The sequence below is a fragment of the Oncorhynchus masou genome, chromosome 18 (genome assembly GCF_036934945.1).
Source record: "Oncorhynchus masou masou isolate Uvic2021 chromosome 18, UVic_Omas_1.1, whole genome shotgun sequence".
Taxonomy (NCBI): Eukaryota; Metazoa; Chordata; class Actinopteri; order Salmoniformes; family Salmonidae; genus Oncorhynchus; species Oncorhynchus masou.
The window spans coordinates 15,001-32,395 of record NC_088229.1 but is presented as its reverse complement, the minus strand read 5'-3'; the positions used below and the strand labels follow the sequence as shown (position 1 = coordinate 32,395).

Below are 17,395 nucleotides of genomic sequence, written 5' to 3'. Positions count from 1 at the left end.
GGTAGTGGTTAGGGTTAGAGTCAACACTAGGTACACACCCTGTATGGTAGGGGTTAGAGTCAACACTAGGTACACAACCTGTATGGTAGGGGTTAGAGTCAACACTAGGTACACACCCTGTATGGTAGGGGTTAGGGTCAACACTAAGTACACACCCTGTATGGTAGGGGTTAGGGTTAGAGTCAACACTAGGTACACACCCTGTATGGTAGTGGTTAGGGTCAACACTAAGTACACACCCTGTATGGTAGGGGTTAGGGTTAGAGTCAACACTAGGTACACAACCTGTATGGTAGGGGTTAGAGTCAACACTAGGTACACACCCTGTATGGTAGGGGTTAGAGTCAACACTAGGTACACACCCTGTATGGTAGGGGTTAGAGTCAACACTAGGTACACACCCTGTATGGTAGGGGTTAGGGTTAGAGTCAACACTAGGTACACACCCTGTATGGTAGGGGTTAGGGTCAACACTAAGTACACACCCTGTATGGTAGGGGTTAGGGTTAGAGTCAACACTAGGTACACAACCTGTATGGTAGGGGTTAGAGTCAACACTAGGTACACACCCTGTATGGTAGGGGTTAGAGTCAACACTAAGTACACACCCTGTATGGTAGGGGTTAGGGTTAGAGTCAACACTAGGTACACACCCTGTATGGTAGTGGTTAGGGTCAACACTAAGTACACACCCTGTATGGTAGGGGTTAGGGTTAGAGTCAACACTAGGTACACACCCTGTATGGTAGGGGTTAGAGTCAACACTAGGTACACACCCTGTATGGTAGGGGTTAGAGTCAACACTAGGTACACACCCTGTATGGTAGTGGTTAGGGTTCGAGTCAACACTAGGTACACACCCTGTATGGTAGGGGTTAGGGTTAGAGTCAACACTAGGTACACACCCTGTATGGTAGGGGTTAGGGTTAGAGTCAACACTAGGTACACACCCTGTATGGTAGTGGTTAGGGTTAGAGTCAACACTAGGTACACACCCTGTATGGTAGTGGTTAGGGTTCTAGTCAACACTAGGTACACACCCTGTATGGTAGGGGTTAGGGTTAGAGTCAACACTAGGTACACACCCTGTATGGTAGGGGTTAGGGTTATAGTCAACACTAGGTACACACCCTGTATGGTAGGGGTTATAGTCAACACTAGGTACACAACCTGTATGGTAGGGGTTAGGGTTAGAGTCAACACTAGGTACACACCCTGTATGGTAGTGGTTAGGGTCAACACTAGGTACACACCCTGTATGGTAGGGGTTAGGGTTAGAGTCAACACTAGGTACACACCCTGTATGGTAGGGGTTAGAGTCAACACTAGGTACGCACCCTGTATGGTCGTGGTTAGAGTCAACACTAGGTACACACCCTGTATGGTAGGGGTTAGGGTTAGAGTCAACACTAGGTACACACCCTGTATGGTAGGGGTTAGGGTTAGAGTCAACACTAGGTACACACCCTGTATGGTAGGGGTTAGAGTCAACACTAGGTACACACCCTGTATGGTAGGGGTTAGAGTCAACACTAGGTACACACCCTGTATGGTAGGGGTTAGAGTCAACACTAGGTACACACCCTGTATGGTAGGGGTTAGAGTCAACACTATGTACACACCCTGTATGGTAGGGGTTAGAGTCAACACTAGGTACACACCCTGTATGGTAGGGGTTAGAGTTAACACTAGGTACACACCCTGTATGGTAGGGGTTAGAGTTAACACTAGGTACACACCCTGTATGGTAGGGGTTAGAGTCAACACTAGGTACGCACCCTGTATGGTCGTGGTTAGAGTCAACACTAGGTACACACCCTGTATGGTAGGGGTTAGGGTTAGAGTCAACACTAGGTACACACCCTGTATGGTAGTGGTTAGGGTCAATACTAGGTACACACCCTGTATGGTAGGGGTTAGAGTCAACACTATGTACACACCCTGTATGGTAGGAGTTAGGGTTAGAGTCAACACTAGGTACACACCCTGTATGGTAGGGGTTAGAGTCAACACTAGGTACACACCCTGTATGGTAGGGGTTAGAGTCAACACTATGTACACACCCTGTATGGTAGGGGTTAGAGTCAACACTATGTACACACCCTGTATGGTAGGGGTTAGAGTCAACACTATGTACACACCCTGTATGGTAGGGGTTAGAGTCAACACTATGTACACACCCTGTATGGTAGGGGTTAGAGTCAACACTATGTACACACCCTGTATGGTAGGGGTTAGAGTCAACACTAGGTACACACCCTGTATGGTAGGGGTTAGAGTCAACACTAGGTACACACCCTGTATGGTAGGGGTTAGAGTCAACACTAGGTACACACCCTGTATGGTAGGGGTTAGAGTTAACACTAGGTACACACCCTGTATGGTAGGGGTTAGAGTCAACACTATGTACACACCCTGTATGGTAGGGGTTAGAGTCAACACTATGTACACACCCTGTATGGTAGGGGTTAGAGTCAACACTATGTACACACCCTGTATGGTAGGGGTTAGAGTCAACACTATGTACACACCCTGTATGGTAGGGGTTAGAGTCAACACTATGTACACACCCTGTATGGTAGGGGTTAGAGTCAACACTAGGTACACACCCTGTATGGTAGGGGTTAGAGTCAACACTATGTACACACCCTGTATGGTAGGGGTTAGAGTCAACACTATGTACACACCCTGTATGGTAGGGGTTAGAGTCAACACTAGGTACACACCCTGTATGGTAGTGGTTAGAGTCAACACTAGGTACACACCCTGTATGGTAGGGGTTAGAGTCAACACTATGTACACACCCTGTATGGTAGTGGTTAGAGTCAACACTATGTACACACCCTGTATGGTAGGGGTTAGCGTCAACACTAGGTACACACCCTGTATGGTAGGGGTTAGAGTCAACACTAGGTACACACCCTGTATGGTAGGGGTTAGAGTCAACACTAGGTAAACACCCTGTATGGTAGTGGTTAGGGTTAGAGACAACACTAGGTACACACCCTGTATGGTAGTGGCTAGGGTTCGAGTCAACACTAGGTACACAACCTGTATGGTAGGGGTTAGGGTTAGAGTCAACACTAGGTACACACCCTGTATGGTAGTGGTTAGGGTTCGAGTCAACACTAGGTACACACCCTGTATGGTAGGGGTTAGGGTTAGAGTCAACACTAGGTACACACCCTGTATGGTAGGGGTTATAGTCAACACTAGGTACACAACCTGTATGGTAGGGGTTAGGGTTAGAGTCAACACTAGGTACACACCCTGTATGGTAGGGGTTAGGGTTAGAGTCAACACTAGGTACACACCCTGTATGGTAGGGGTTAGGGTTAGAGTCAACACTAGGTACGCACCCTGTATGGTCGTGGTTAGAGTCAACACTAGGTACACACCCTGTATGGTAGGGGTTAGGGTTAGAGTCAACACTAGGTACACACCCTGTATGGTAGGGGTTAGGGTTAGAGTCAACACTAGGTACACACCCTGTATGGTAGGGTTAGAGTCAACACTAGGTACACACCCTGTATGGTAGGGGTTAGAGTCAACACTATGTACACACCCTGTATGGTAGTGGTTAGGGTCAACACTAGGTACACACCCTGTATGGTAGGGGTTAGAGTCAACACTAGGTACGCACCCTGTATGGTCGTGGATAGAGTCAACACTAGGTACACACCCTGTATGGTAGGAGTTAGGGTTAGAGTCAACACTAGGTACACACCCTGTATGGTAGGGGTTAGGGTTAGAGTCAACACTAGGTACACACCCTGTATGGTAGGGGTTAGAGTCAACACTAGGTACACACCCTGTATGGTAGGGGTTAGGGTTAGAGTGAACACTAGGTACACACCCTGTATGGTAGGGGTTAGAGTTAACACTAGGTACACACCCTGTATGGTAGGGGTTAGAGTTAACACTAGGTACACACCCTGTATGGTAGTGGTTAGAGTCAACACTAGGTACACACCCTGTATGGTAGGGGTTAGAGTCAACACTATGTACACACCCTGTATGGTAGGGGTTAGAGTCAACACTAGGTACACACCCTGTATGGTAGGGGTTAGAGTCAACACTAGGTACACACCCTGTATGGTAGGGGTTAGAGTCAACACTAGGTACACACCCTGTATGGTAGGGGTTAGAGTCAACACTAGGTACACACCCTGTATGGTAGGGGTTAGAGTCAACACTAGGTACACACCCTGTATGGTAGGGGTTAGAGTCAACACTAGGTACACACCCTGTATGGTAGGGGTTAGAGTCAACACTAGGTACACACCCTGTATGGTAGGGGTTAGAGTCAACACTAGGTACACACCCTGTATGGTAGGGGTTAGAGTCAACACTAGGTACACACCCTGTATGGTAGGGGTTAGGGTTAGAGTGAACACTAGGTACACACCCTGTATGGTAGGGGTTAGAGTTAACACTAGGTACACACCCTGTATGGTAGGGGTTAGAGTTAACACTAGGTACACACCCTGTATGGTAGTGGTTAGAGTCAACACTAGGTACACACCCTGTATGGTAGGGGTTAGAGTCAACACTATGTACACACCCTGTATGGTAGGGGTTAGGGTTAGAGTGAACACTAGGTACACACCCTGTATGGTAGGGGTTAGAGTCAACACTATGTACACACCCTGTATGGTAGGGGTTAGAGTCAACACTAGGTACACACCCTGTATGGTAGGGGTTAGAGTCAACACTAGGTACACACCCTGTATGGTAGGGGTTAGAGTCAACACTAGGTACACACCCTGTATGGTAGGGGTTAGAGTCAACACTAGGTACACACCCTGTATGGTAGGGGTTAGAGTCAACACTAGGTACACACCCTGTATGGTAGGGGTTAGAGTCAACACTAGGTACACACCCTGTATGGTAGGGGTTAGAGTCAACACTAGGTACACACCCTGTATGGTAGGGGTTAGAGTCAACACTAGGTACACACCCTGTATGGTAGGGGTTAGAGTCAACACTAGGTACACACCCTGTATGGTAGGGGTTAGAGTCAACACTAGGTACACACCCTGTATGGTAGGGGTTAGGGTTAGAGTGAACACTAGGTACACACCCTGTATGGTAGGGGTTAGAGTTAACACTAGGTACACACCCTGTATGGTAGGGGTTAGAGTTAACACTAGGTACACACCCTGTATGGTAGTGGTTAGAGTCAACACTAGGTACACACCCTGTATGGTAGGGGTTAGAGTCAACACTATGTACACACCCTGTATGGTAGGGGTTAGAGTCAACACTAGGTTGTACTTTGCATACAGTACTAACACTGTCTTTACCATCACACACACTCACACACTGTCCTTACTAACACACACAAACACAGTCTCTGTCCTTACTGACATACTCACTCATGCACACAAACACACACATCAAAATAGAGTCCTCCTTCCCTCTCACCTGTCTTTCTAAGGGGTTGATAGGTGTAGGGGTTGAGGGTATGGGTGAAGATATGGATGAGGGTGGGGTTGAGGGTGAAGGTTGGATGGGGGTGTCTATTGGAGGTGTCTGTCTCCCCCCTTCCTCCATATCACCCAATAGCTCCACTCTCCCCTCCTCCCCCCCCTCTCTCCCCTCCTCCCCTCCATCTCTCCCCTCCTCCTCTCCTTTCTGTCGTCTGAGAGTCTCTATGTGTCTGTTCCTTCTCCTCTCATCTCGAACACTGAGCATCTCCTCAAAGTCCAGCTGGAGCATCTCCGCGCTGTAATACACACAAATAATGAATTGCTGTTCTACCTAGCATCTCTACAGAGAAAAACACACTTTGAAGTGTGTGTGTGTGTGTGTGTGCCTGTGTGTGAGCGTGTGATAACAGGTGTTTGACCTCTGACCTGGTGATGCTTGGAGCATTGTCATTGGTGGGTTGGTTTCCGGGGGTGTGTCGGGGAGAAAGGTCGTTTCCAGGTGAAAGGTCGTTTCCAGGTGAAAGGTCATTGTCGGGGTCAGTGCTGCTATAGCTCCTCTCCTTCCTCCTCCTCTCCCTTTCCACTTCCTCTTCATCCTCCACTGTCCACTGGCGGGCAAGCCTACACAGACCCACACAGTTTAACACTAGTGACCTAGGCTACTACAGGGACTTTTGAGGTTCTCATTCGATTTAAATAAGGCTTTATAACCTCTCTGTGTGACATGCTGTCTAAGATGGTACTCTGTGTGACATGCTGTCTAAGATGGTACTCTGTGTGACATGCTGTCTAAGATGGTACTCTGTGTGACATGCTGTCTAAGATGGTACTCTGTGTGACATGCTCTCTGAGATGGTACTCTGTGTGACATGCTCTCTGAGATGGTACTCTGTGTGACATGCTCTCTGAGATGGTACTCTGTGTGACATGCTCTCTGAGATGGTACTCTGTGTGACATGCTGTCTAAGATGGTACTCTGTGTGACATGCTCTCTGAGATGGTACTCTGTGTGACATGCTCTCTGAGATGGTACTCTGTGTGACATGCTCTCTGAGATGGTACTCTGTGTGACATGCTCTCTGAGATGGTACTCTGTGTGACATGCTCTCTGAGATGGTACTCTGTGTGACATGCTGTCTAAGATGGTACTCTGTGTGACATGCTGTCTAAGATGGTACTCTGTGTGACATGCTGTCTAAGATGGTACTCTGTGTGACATGCTGTCTAAGATGGTACTCTGTGTGACATGCTCTCTGAGATGGTACTCTGTGTGACATGCTGTCTAAGATGGTACTCTGTGTGACATGCTGTCTGAGATGGTACTCTGTGTGACATGCTGTCTGAGATGGTACTTGTAAGACCTAGAGACCTACCTAGACCTATCGATAAGGCACACCTTATCAAGGATCTCAGCTTCATTTGACATTTCCCTTTCTTTACCACTGATGTCTCTGACTAGACTGAACTAACCCAATGTTCTGATGGACAGCGACCACAGACAGAACAGGGACAGAAACGGGATAGGACCGACCGATAAGAGATTGAGAATTCTTCAAACTCCCGTCAACATCATATCAAACTCAGACTCGGGGCATCTCTTGACTCAAACTCAGACTCTCTACAATCAGAGGTTATTGTCAGAAGTTTTAACAGAGATCTTGGTAGTTGTGTTGATGTGGACGTGTGTTGTGCTTACATGCTCAAAATCCCATTCATCCATAAGAGTCTAGGTGGGGGGGGGGTCTAAAAAAGCTATATGAATTGTTTTAAGAAGGTCATACCAAGGATAATTTTGCTATTTGATTTACAATTTTAAGACCCCTTGAAGTATCAAAGAAAAACTATTTGATGATTCACTACATGGAACATCAGATAGCAAAACAATCGAAGGGAAGTTTGTTCTGATGTGTCTGTCCTATATCTGAGAGATATAAGACATATCAAGACTATAATTGTTTTTACATGTCGAGTCACCATATATACTGTACGTCCACTCATTTTTCCAACTGCTACTGAGGGACCTTCAGACAAGTCTTGTGGGGCCTGTGGGTGTCTTAGAGCAAAACAACCATCATGTACAGTGTTCGTGAGCGTCTCACCTTTCCATAGAGGCTTTAGGTTTTAGGGTTATTAGTATGTATCCCAAACTGTTGGGACGCTTCAGACAGAAGTTGGCAGATCGGCTATACCGACTTCAGACGAGTCCCACGAAGCCTATGAGGATCAGACACTGCTCTAGCGCCGTCACCTTTCATCGCAGATGCAGAAGCACGACATGGGTGGATGCAGTGGATTGAGACGGATCTCATCCAGATATCTTTAGCTTCGACTGACTTTAGGGGGTTAACAACAGCAACATCACAGGACCCACACAACATCTACCTCAATCCGATCCGTCATCTGATCAGCTTTCACTTTCCTTATCAATATCATGATCAACGACAGCAGTCACAAACCTCGGAAGACCATTCACTATTTACAAAAACAAAACAACATTCTGTTCTAACCATCTAAATCATCATTGATGTATGATTCACAGCGAAAACAGGTGTATATTAGTGCGCAGCGCAGCTCTACTATAAATGAATTGTAGGCTATCGGTTATCGTTACAATCCTGACAGAAAGTCACCACAAACTAAAGCCTCATGCCCACCAGACACATCAAACTCTTTGCGTTCTGGTGGAAGTCATTCATTGTCAATAGAGCAGTGATAAACACGCCACATTGGGGGCGCCGCACTAGGCTGCGGTGTGTTCTGTGTACTGCATGCGTTCAATATTTTCAAGTTTTGCATTTCTTTACCAGGCGATGATACACATTGACTCCAACTAGCTAGCTTTCAGCTAGTTACAAAGTAAAGCACATATATTTAAAGTACGAAAAATGTGGGCTAGACAACCGGCAAAACAACACGCATATACATCTGGTGAACATCAGGTGTAAACCAGCTCTTACCGGGACAGAGCCGACCAGTTCTTCCGGATGATGGACATGGCAGCTGGGGTCCCAGTCAAGTTGAGGCCGGCTGGGAGGAAATTTAGTCGGGTAAAGCGTCTGAGGCACTTCGCTGAGTGGCTGTCAGAGTCGAATCAGTCAGCGGAACAGAATTATAGTCCACCTTTACCCTGCTAGATCACATGACCTAACTAACTACCTGGGAGAGAGAGAGGGAGAGAGGGTGGTAATGTTTTGGATCTTGTCCATATATAGTTATGAAGGCAGTTCACTTCTAATAGCTGTAGTTTGATTAACGAGGTCAGGTGAATATAGACAGGAACACCCAACAGAGAGATATAAGGGCATTCAGTTTGTCTAATATACTTCATCTTTCTACTTCTCCAGTTGTGCCCTGCATGCAGCCTGTCCTATTGTTAGGTATAGGGTTACCTATACTACTGTTAGTGAGCTGAAAAAGGCAAAGACCAGGTACAGTCAGGAACATCTTTGATGTATTTAATAATGCTGAACTGTACAGAGTCTTTCAGTGTGACTGAGTCACTGTTTGTTCTAAAGGCCTGTGTGTGTGTGTGTGTGTGTGTGTGTGTGTGTGTGTGTGTGTGTGTGTGTGTGTGTGTGTGTGTGTGTGTGTGTGTGTGTGTGTGTGTGTGTGTGTGTGTGTGTGTTCTACAGATCTGTATAAGACCACACCTTCACCTAAAAACAGACAAGTATACTGGACTTTACTCATAGCAATCTTACCTACAACCGTGTGTGTTTGTTCTACAGATCTGTATAAGACCACACCTTCACCTAAAGACAGACAAGTGTACTGGACTTTACTCATAACAATCTTACCTACAACCGTGTGTGTGTCTTCAGTGTGATTATGTAACTCGTCAGTACTCTTCCTCCTTTTTCTAACAAAGGACCACACAGACACAAACACGAACCTTAAGCCTACAGAGAGCAACACACACACACACACACACACACACACACACACACACACACACACACACACACACACACACACACACACACACACACACACACACACACACACACACACACACACACACACACACACACACACACCAAAGGCTATTTGCATCAGAAAAGATGAGTGGGAAAGCTACAGAAATAGAGTCAGAGTCATTGAACTAATAAGAGTCTAAGCTCTGTCTAAGATGGGGGTACTACTAAGCTATATGGAATTGTTTTAAAAAGGTCATACCTAGGTTAATTTAGCGATTTGATTTTGAATTTGAATTTAGCCCTTGAAGTATCAAAAAAATATATAGAAAAAATATTTTGATAAAAATAGTAGCCTTACTGCTATTAGCAAAAAAAACATTTAATAACAGATTCGTGACGTGGGAAACAACTTGATAGTCCCCCTCCCCGTGTGGCTGACTTATATCTGAGGGATTTAATAATTATCAGGAAACCTTTGCAATTTTTTTTAAACATTTATTCATTTATTTTTGGCACAAAGCAGTCTCTCAGACGAGTCTTGTGAGACCTGTTTGTAAGTAGATGTCTCTAGCTTAAACTGATGGATTTTTATGGGTATATTTTGTTATGCTAATTCGATTTCCTCGGGGGTTAGTGTTCTAGTGTTTTAGTGTTCTCTAGAGAAGTGCTTTACAGTCATGTAAAACACACAGAGATCATGATGGCATTTAACTGCCTTAAAGCATACAACTTGACTATCAATAGACCAATATGACCTGTGTGCATGACATCATTGTTTGATTGTCATTTGACTATTTACTTGGATTAGATTTGATAGAAGACCTGCTTACGCACACACACACACACACACACACACACACACACACACACACACACACACACACACACACACACACACACACACACACACACACACACACACACACACACACACACACACACACACACACACACACACACACACACACAGACAGATCTCTAGTCTAAACTGACAGATTTTTATGGGGTTGTTTTAATTATGCTAATTACATTTCATAGGGGAAACACATATACAGAGAGAGGAAAAAAAGAGAGGTGCTATGACTTTTTAGGAGTTTCTATGGGTGTGTTGCTATGAGTTGCTATGGGTTTCTATGGGTTGATATGAGTTTCTATGGGTTGATATGAGTTGCTATGAGTTTCTATGGGTTGCTATGGGTTGCTATGAGTTTCTATGGGTTGCTATGAGTTTCTATGAGTTGCTATGGGTTTCTATGGGTTTCTATGGGTTGCTATGAGTTTCTATGGGTTGCTACTAGTTTCTATTGATTACTATGGGTTGCTATGAGTTTATATGGGTTGCTATTAGTTTCTATGGGCTGCTATGAGTTTCTATGGGTTTCTATGGATTACTATGGGTTGCTATGAGTTTCTATGGGTTGCTATGCGTTGCTATGAGTTTCTATGAGTTTCTATGGGTTGGTATTAGTGTGGGAGGACGGCAGGCAGGCTCAGGTCAGGCAGAGGTTGTTAATCCAGAGGTGGAGCAAAGGTACAGGACAGCAGGCAGGTTCAGGGTCAGGGACAGGCAGAGTGGTCAGGCAGGCAGGCTCAGGGTCAGGGACAGGCAGAGTGGTCAGGCAGGCAGGCAGAGTGGTCAGGCAGGCAGGCTCAGGGTCAGGGACAGGCAGAGTGGTCAGGCAGGCAGGCTCAGGGTCAGGGACAGGCAGAGTGGTCAGGCAGGCAGGCAGAGTGGTCAGGCAGGCAGGCTCAGGGTCAGGGACAGGCAGAGTGGTCAGGCAGGCAGGCAGAGTGGTCAGGCAGGTTCAGGGTCAGGGACAGGCAGAGTGGTCAGGCAGGCAGAGTGGTCAGGCAGGCAGGCTCAGGGTCAGGGACAGGCAGAGTGGTCAGGCAGGCAGGGTCAGGGACAGGCAGAGTGGTCAGGCAGGCAGGCTCAGGGTCAGGGACAGGCAGAGTGGTCAGGCAGGCAGGCTCAGGGTCAGGGACAGGCAGAGTGGTCAGGCAGGCAGGCTCAGGGACAGGCAGAGTGGTCAGGCAGGCAGGCAGAGTGGTCAGGCAGGCTCAGGGTCAGGGGCAGGCAGAGTGGTCAGGTAGGCTCAGGGTCAGGGACAGGCAGAGTGGTCAGGCAGGCAGGCTCAGTGTCAGGGACATGCAGAGTGGCCAGGCAGGCAGGCAGAGTGGTCAGGCAGGCAGGCTCAGGGACAGGCAGAGTGGTCAGGTAGGCTCAGGGTCAGGGGCAGGCAGAGTGGTCAGGCAGGGTCAGGGACAGGCAGAGTGGTCAGGCAGGCTCAGGGTCAGGAACAGGCAGAGTGGTCAGGTAGGCTCAGGGTCAGGGACAGGCAGAGTGGTCAGGTAGGCAGGCTCAGTGTCAGGGACAGGCAGAGTGGTCAGGTAGGCAGGCTCAGGGTCAGGGACAGGCAGAGTGGTCAGGCAGGCTCAGGGTCAGGAACAGGCAGAGTGGTCAGGCAGGCTCAGGGTCAGGGACAGGCAGAGTGGTCAGGCAGGCTCAGGGTCAGGAACAGGCAGAGTGGTCAGGTAGGCTCAGGGTCAGGGACAGGCAGAGTGGTCAGGCAGGCAGGCTCAGTGTCAGGGACATGCAGAGTGGCCAGGCAGGCAGGCTCAGTGTCAGGGACATGCAGAGTGGCCAGGCAGGCAGGCAGAGTGGTCAGGCAGGCAGGCTCAGTGTCAGGGACATGCAGAGTGGCCAGGCAGGCAGGCTCAGTGTCAGGGACATGCAGAGTGGCCAGGCAGGCAGGCAGAGTGGTCAGGCAGGCAGGGTCAGGGACATGCAGAGTGGCCAGGCAGGCAGGCAGAGTGGTCAGGCAGGCAGGCTCAGGGACAGGCAGAGTGGTCAGGCAGGGTCAGGAACAGGCAGAGTGGTCAGGTAAATCAAATCAAATGTATTTATAAAGCCCTTCGTACATCAGCTGATATCTCAAAGTGTTGTACAGAAACCCAGCATAAAACCCCAAACAGCAAGCAATGCAGATGTAGAAGCACGGTGGCGAGGAAAAACTCCCTAGAAAGGCCAAAACCTAGGAAGAAACCTAGAGAGGAACCAGGCTATGTGGGGTGGCCAGTCTTCTTCTGGCTGTGCCGGGTGGAGATTATAACAGAACATGGCCAAGATGTCCAAATGTTCATAAATGACCAGCATGGTCAAATAATATTAATCACAGGCAGAACAGTTGAAACTGGAGCAGCAGCACAGCCAGGTGGACTGGGGACAGCAAGGAGTTAACATGACAGGTAGTCCTGAGGCATGGTCCTAGGGCTCAGGTCCTGCGAGAGAGAGAGAAAAAGAGCGAGAATTAGAGAGAGCGTACTTAAATTCACACAGGACACCGGATAAGACAGGAGAAGTACTCCAGATAGGGTCAGGGACAGGCAGAGTGGTCAGGTAGGCTCAGGGTCAAGGTCAGGCAGAGTGGTCAGGTAGGCTCAGGGTCAAGGGCAGGCAGAGTGGTCAGGTAGGGTCAGGGACAGGCAGAGTGGTCAGGCAGGTAGGCTCAGGGTCAAGGGCAGGCAGAGTGGTCAGGTAGGCAGGCTCAGGGTCAGGGACATGCAGAGTGGCCAGGCAGGCAGGCTCAGGGTCAGGGACAGGCAGAGTGGTCAGGCAGGTAGGCTCAGGGTCAGGGACAGGCAGAGTGGTCAGGCAGGTAGGCTCAGGGTCAGGGACAGGGAGAGTGGTCAGGTAGGCTCATGGTCAAGGGCAGGCAGAGTGGTCAGGCAGGCAGGGTCAGGGACAGGCAGAGTGGTCAGGCAGGTAGGCTCAGGGTCAGGGACAGGCAGAGTGGTCAGGCAGGTAGGCTCAGGGTCAGGGACAGGGAGAGTGGTCAGGTAGGCTCAGGGTCAAGGGCAGGCAGAGTGGTCAGGCAGGCAGGCTCAGGGTCAGGGACATGCAGAGTGGCCAGGCAGGCAGGCTCAGGGTCAGGGACAGACAGAGTGGTCAGGTACAGGGTCAGGACAGGCAACGTTCAAAACCCCGGAGGATCAGAAAAGAGAAACTGGAAAAATCAGGAGCTGATACACAAAATGCTGGTAGGCTTAAACAAACAAGACGAACTGGCAACAGACAGACAGAACACACAGGTAATTATTATTTTTTTTGGGGGTTAGTGTTCTAGTGTTTTAGTGTTCTCTAGAGAAGTGCTTTACACTCATGTAAAACACACAGAGATCATGACGGCATTTAACTGCCTTAAAGCATACAACTTGACTATCAATAGACCGATATGAACTGTGTGCATGACATCATTGTTTGATTGTCATTTGACTATTTACTTAGATTAGATTTGATAGAAGAGGCAGGCTCAGGGTCATGGACAGGCAGAGTGGTCAGACAGGTAGGCTCAGGGTCAGGGACAGGGAGAGTGGTCAGGTGGGCGTGTACATGGTCAGGACAGGCAACGATCAAAAACCAGGAGGATGAGAAAAGAGAAACTGGAAAAATCAGGAGCTGATACACAAAATGCTGGTAGGCTTGAACAAACAAGACGAACTGGCAACAGACAGACAGACAGAAAACACAGGTATAAGTACACAGGGGATAACGGGGAAGATGGGCGACAACTGGGGAGTGGTGGTTACAATCACAAAGACAGGCGAAACAGGTCACGGCATGACAGTACCCCCCTTTTAGGGACGTCCACCTGGGCGGATACCTGGTTGACTGGGGTGCCAGCGATGAAAGTCGGCGATGTGGGCCGTGTCCAGGATGTCTTTAGCGAGAACCCAGCTCCTCTCCACCGGGCCATAACCCTCCCTGTCAACCAGGTACTGGAAACCCCTGCCCCGTGGTCGAACCCTCATGAGGCATCTCACCATGTACACTGGCTGGCCATCGATGACACGGGGGGAGGGATGGGCCTAGAAACAGAAGACAAGGGGCAGTCAGAAATGGTTTTGACTCGAGACACAGAAAAAGTAGGAAGGGGCAACAGAGGATGAACAGCGGAGGGGCTAATGATCTTGGAGCGGGGGGGATAGATTCTTAGATACTGTTTGGTGCTGCGGAAGCGAAGTGGCCCAGGCCTTACTGAACCCCTCCCGGAGGACCTGCTGCTGTTCTGTGAAGGGAGTAGTACACAGCGTTGTACAAGATCTTCTTCAGATCATTCTTGACAAGAATAGACTAAGGAGTTTCAGAAGAAAGTACTTTGTTTCTGGACATTTTGAGATGTAATCGAACCCACAAATGCAGATGCTCCAGATACTCAACTAGTCTAAAGGCCAGTTTTATTCTTTCTTTAATCAGAACAACAGTTTTCAGTTTTGCTAACATAATTTCTAATGATCACTTAGCCTTTTAAAATAATAAACTTGGATTAGATAACACAATGTGCCATTGGAACACAGGAGAGATGGTTGCTGATAATGGGCCTCTGTACGCCTATGTAGATATTCCATTAAAAAAATCTGCCATTTCCAGCTACAATAGTCATTTACAACATTAACAATGTCTACACTGTATTTCTGATCAATTTGATGTTATTTTAATGGACCAAAAATTTGCTTTTCATTCAAAAACAAGGAAATGTCTAAGTGACCCAAAACTTTTGAACGGTAGTGTATATTATCATGCATTTCACACATATTATCCAGATACTGACTGTTAGCACTTTATGGTCTATAGGAGCTTCCCACCAGAATGGGCTTTAGGTGAGGCAGATGAACCTGTAGGGTTAGGGTTAGGGTTAGGGTTAGGGTTAGGGTTAGGGTAGGGTTAGGGTTAGGGTTAGGGTGAGGGTGATGGTGATGGTTAGAGGTTAGGGTTAGGTTTCTAGTTTTGAGTCGGTTGATCCACTTCTATCTCTGACACGTGGAAACCGGAAGGGGGAAGGGAGGGGGTGCACTCCACATCATATGCGCGTAGGCCGGAGGGGTCCGGGCGCGGCCGGCCAAAGTTGTAGGCCCCATGGTTGCCCACTTGTAGATTGACCCGTTGGTTGGGTTTAAAGACTGTCTGTCTGTAGGGTTATGGTTAGGTATAGTTTTTAGAATGGTTAGTGTTAGGGTTAAGGTTAGGGTAAGGTATAGTTTTTAGAATGGTTAAGGTTAGGGTTAAGGTTAGGTATGGGTTTTAGAGCGGTTAAGGTTAGGGTTAGGGTTAGGATAAGGTATAGTTTTTAGAGTGGTTAAGGTTAGGTTTAGGTAGGTCTGTCAACTCGACGTAGGATAAGGCAAAACCCTTGAGTTGTGTACCTTATGCAGGTCCGGTCCTCGGTTGGTTGCCTTGTGTCCATGTCAAGTGGTATGGTCATGATGTCTAGGTCCGCTATGTCAACGGAAGTGGAAAGCATAATGCAACCTAGGAGTTGACTCTCTGTCGGATCCTTCTTTTTTAGCTCCACATCGTCTATGTATTTACTTCCGTGTTCGTCAGTCTTTTGGTCCTGGATGTTTTCAATCATGTTGTGTAATTCAGGGGTTATTCCCTTCCAGGATCCTAACTCTGAATCAGTCCATGTCTAGTCAAATCCAGCTGGTCTGTATGGGTATACTCGGCGTAGGATCAGGGTTAGGGTTAGGGTTAGGGTTAGGGTTAGGGGTTAGGGGTTAGGGTTGGGGTTAGGGTTAGGTTGTTTGGTGGAGCAAACAAAGAGACACGGAGGAAGGCAGGAGAGAGAAGCTATGAGCGGCAGACCAAGACGTGACTGTGGGCTTTGTTCCAAGCAGAATATCGTGCGGCTAGATCGACATTTCAAGTCTCTACATGCACTTAAGTCTGGTACTATGGAATGGACGAATGCTATGCAATCTAGACGGTTTTCGACTGAGAGACAGCAGGCCGAATCAGGGCAGTATGTGCAGCCTGACAACGGTGTTGAACCGCGGCCGGAGGACCCTGTGATTTTGCAGTGTTTTGATAGTCAGTTGTCCGTGGAGCAGCATATGATGGACGAGGGTGAGCAGACGGCAGGTGCGTCGGCGGCGGTGCAGCCAACCAGTCAGGTCGGTAGTGAACCGTGCTCGTAACCGAGGGAGCAAGGCTGCGTCGTGACGACCTCCACGGAGAGCGAGAGTGATGAAGACGGCGGCGTGCCGTCCAGAATTGAGGTTTGGAGTAATGCAATTTTGACTCATTATGAACACTATATTACGGGTATACACCCTTCAGTTAAACAAATTGACAATAGTCACACCAGGATATCCAGAGTACGGGAATTCCTCCGCATTATGTCAGAGGGCAAGGCCGATGAAGGACTGTGTTTTCTGGATAACTACAGATGTGTGTCTGAGTGGAACCCTGTGAGGTTCCGGGCTTATGTCGATAAATTGGCCTGTCCGTTGATGACACACTCAGTGGCGGGTCAACCAGAAAGGTACCGGCGCGAAATCTGAAACCTGGTTTTTGACAACAAGACTTCCATGTCCTAGAGAGACGGGGGTGGTGTCAAACCTCTCAGCCCGAATAGAAAATGAGTAATGGACACTTTTGAGGGATGTGAGCCCCTCGGAACCACGGTACTTTGGACATTTTCTGCCGGCGACCGATTTAGTGGTTTGACCAGCCCCTTCGGCGCTCGATTTGTCCTAACTTTTGATCCACGTTTCCCAGCTTGGTGGTGGGAGGATATTGAGCTCTGTCCTGGGCAGGTGCTCTATCCCAGCTATTACCTTGTGGGTTTGGTTCATCAATGACCATGGTTCTGGTCCAATGAAGGTGCCCGTCCCTTCGGCGACCGATTGGTGGTTGTTTAGCCACGGTGAGGGCTAGCTCTCCAGTCCAGTCCCACACTTGGTTCACGGTGCGTCTCCATGGTTCTCCTCTGTTGTCCAGCCAGTTTAATTTCCTCTAACTGATTTGCATTCGTTTTCCACCTGGGTGGGCCTCTATCGGCTGGCCTTTGGCTGGTGTTCTGATGGATGTTCCCTCCCGACCCAAGTGGATTTGCCTATTGGGGGAGCCCATTTCGGAAACGGTTGACCCCCTATTTCGATACGCTCCAGCCGCGCACCGTTCGTGCGAGATCCAGCCAAACTGTCTGACCAAGTGGCCCTACATTGGTGTTCCGGTGCGGGGAATGGCACTCTCAGGCTGCG

The 17,395-nt window shown here is 48.3% G+C and overlaps 1 protein-coding gene across 1 annotated transcript in view; it reads right to left on the bottom strand.

Moving 5' to 3' along the window:
* The window catches only part of lad1 (ladinin), an 82,293-nt gene extending 73,732 nt beyond the window's left edge, over positions 1-8,561 (bottom strand). The window contains exons 1-3 of the mRNA XM_064921947.1: positions 8,390-8,561; positions 5,859-6,053; positions 5,428-5,728 (exon numbers count right to left, since the gene is read on the bottom strand). Coding sequence (XP_064778019.1) covers positions 5,428-5,728; positions 5,859-6,053; positions 8,390-8,427 — 534 coding nt within the window. The 5' untranslated portion in view covers positions 8,428-8,561. The remainder of the gene's footprint in view (positions 1-5,427; positions 5,729-5,858; positions 6,054-8,389) is intronic.
* Between the last annotated feature and the right edge of the window lie 8,834 nt (positions 8,562-17,395).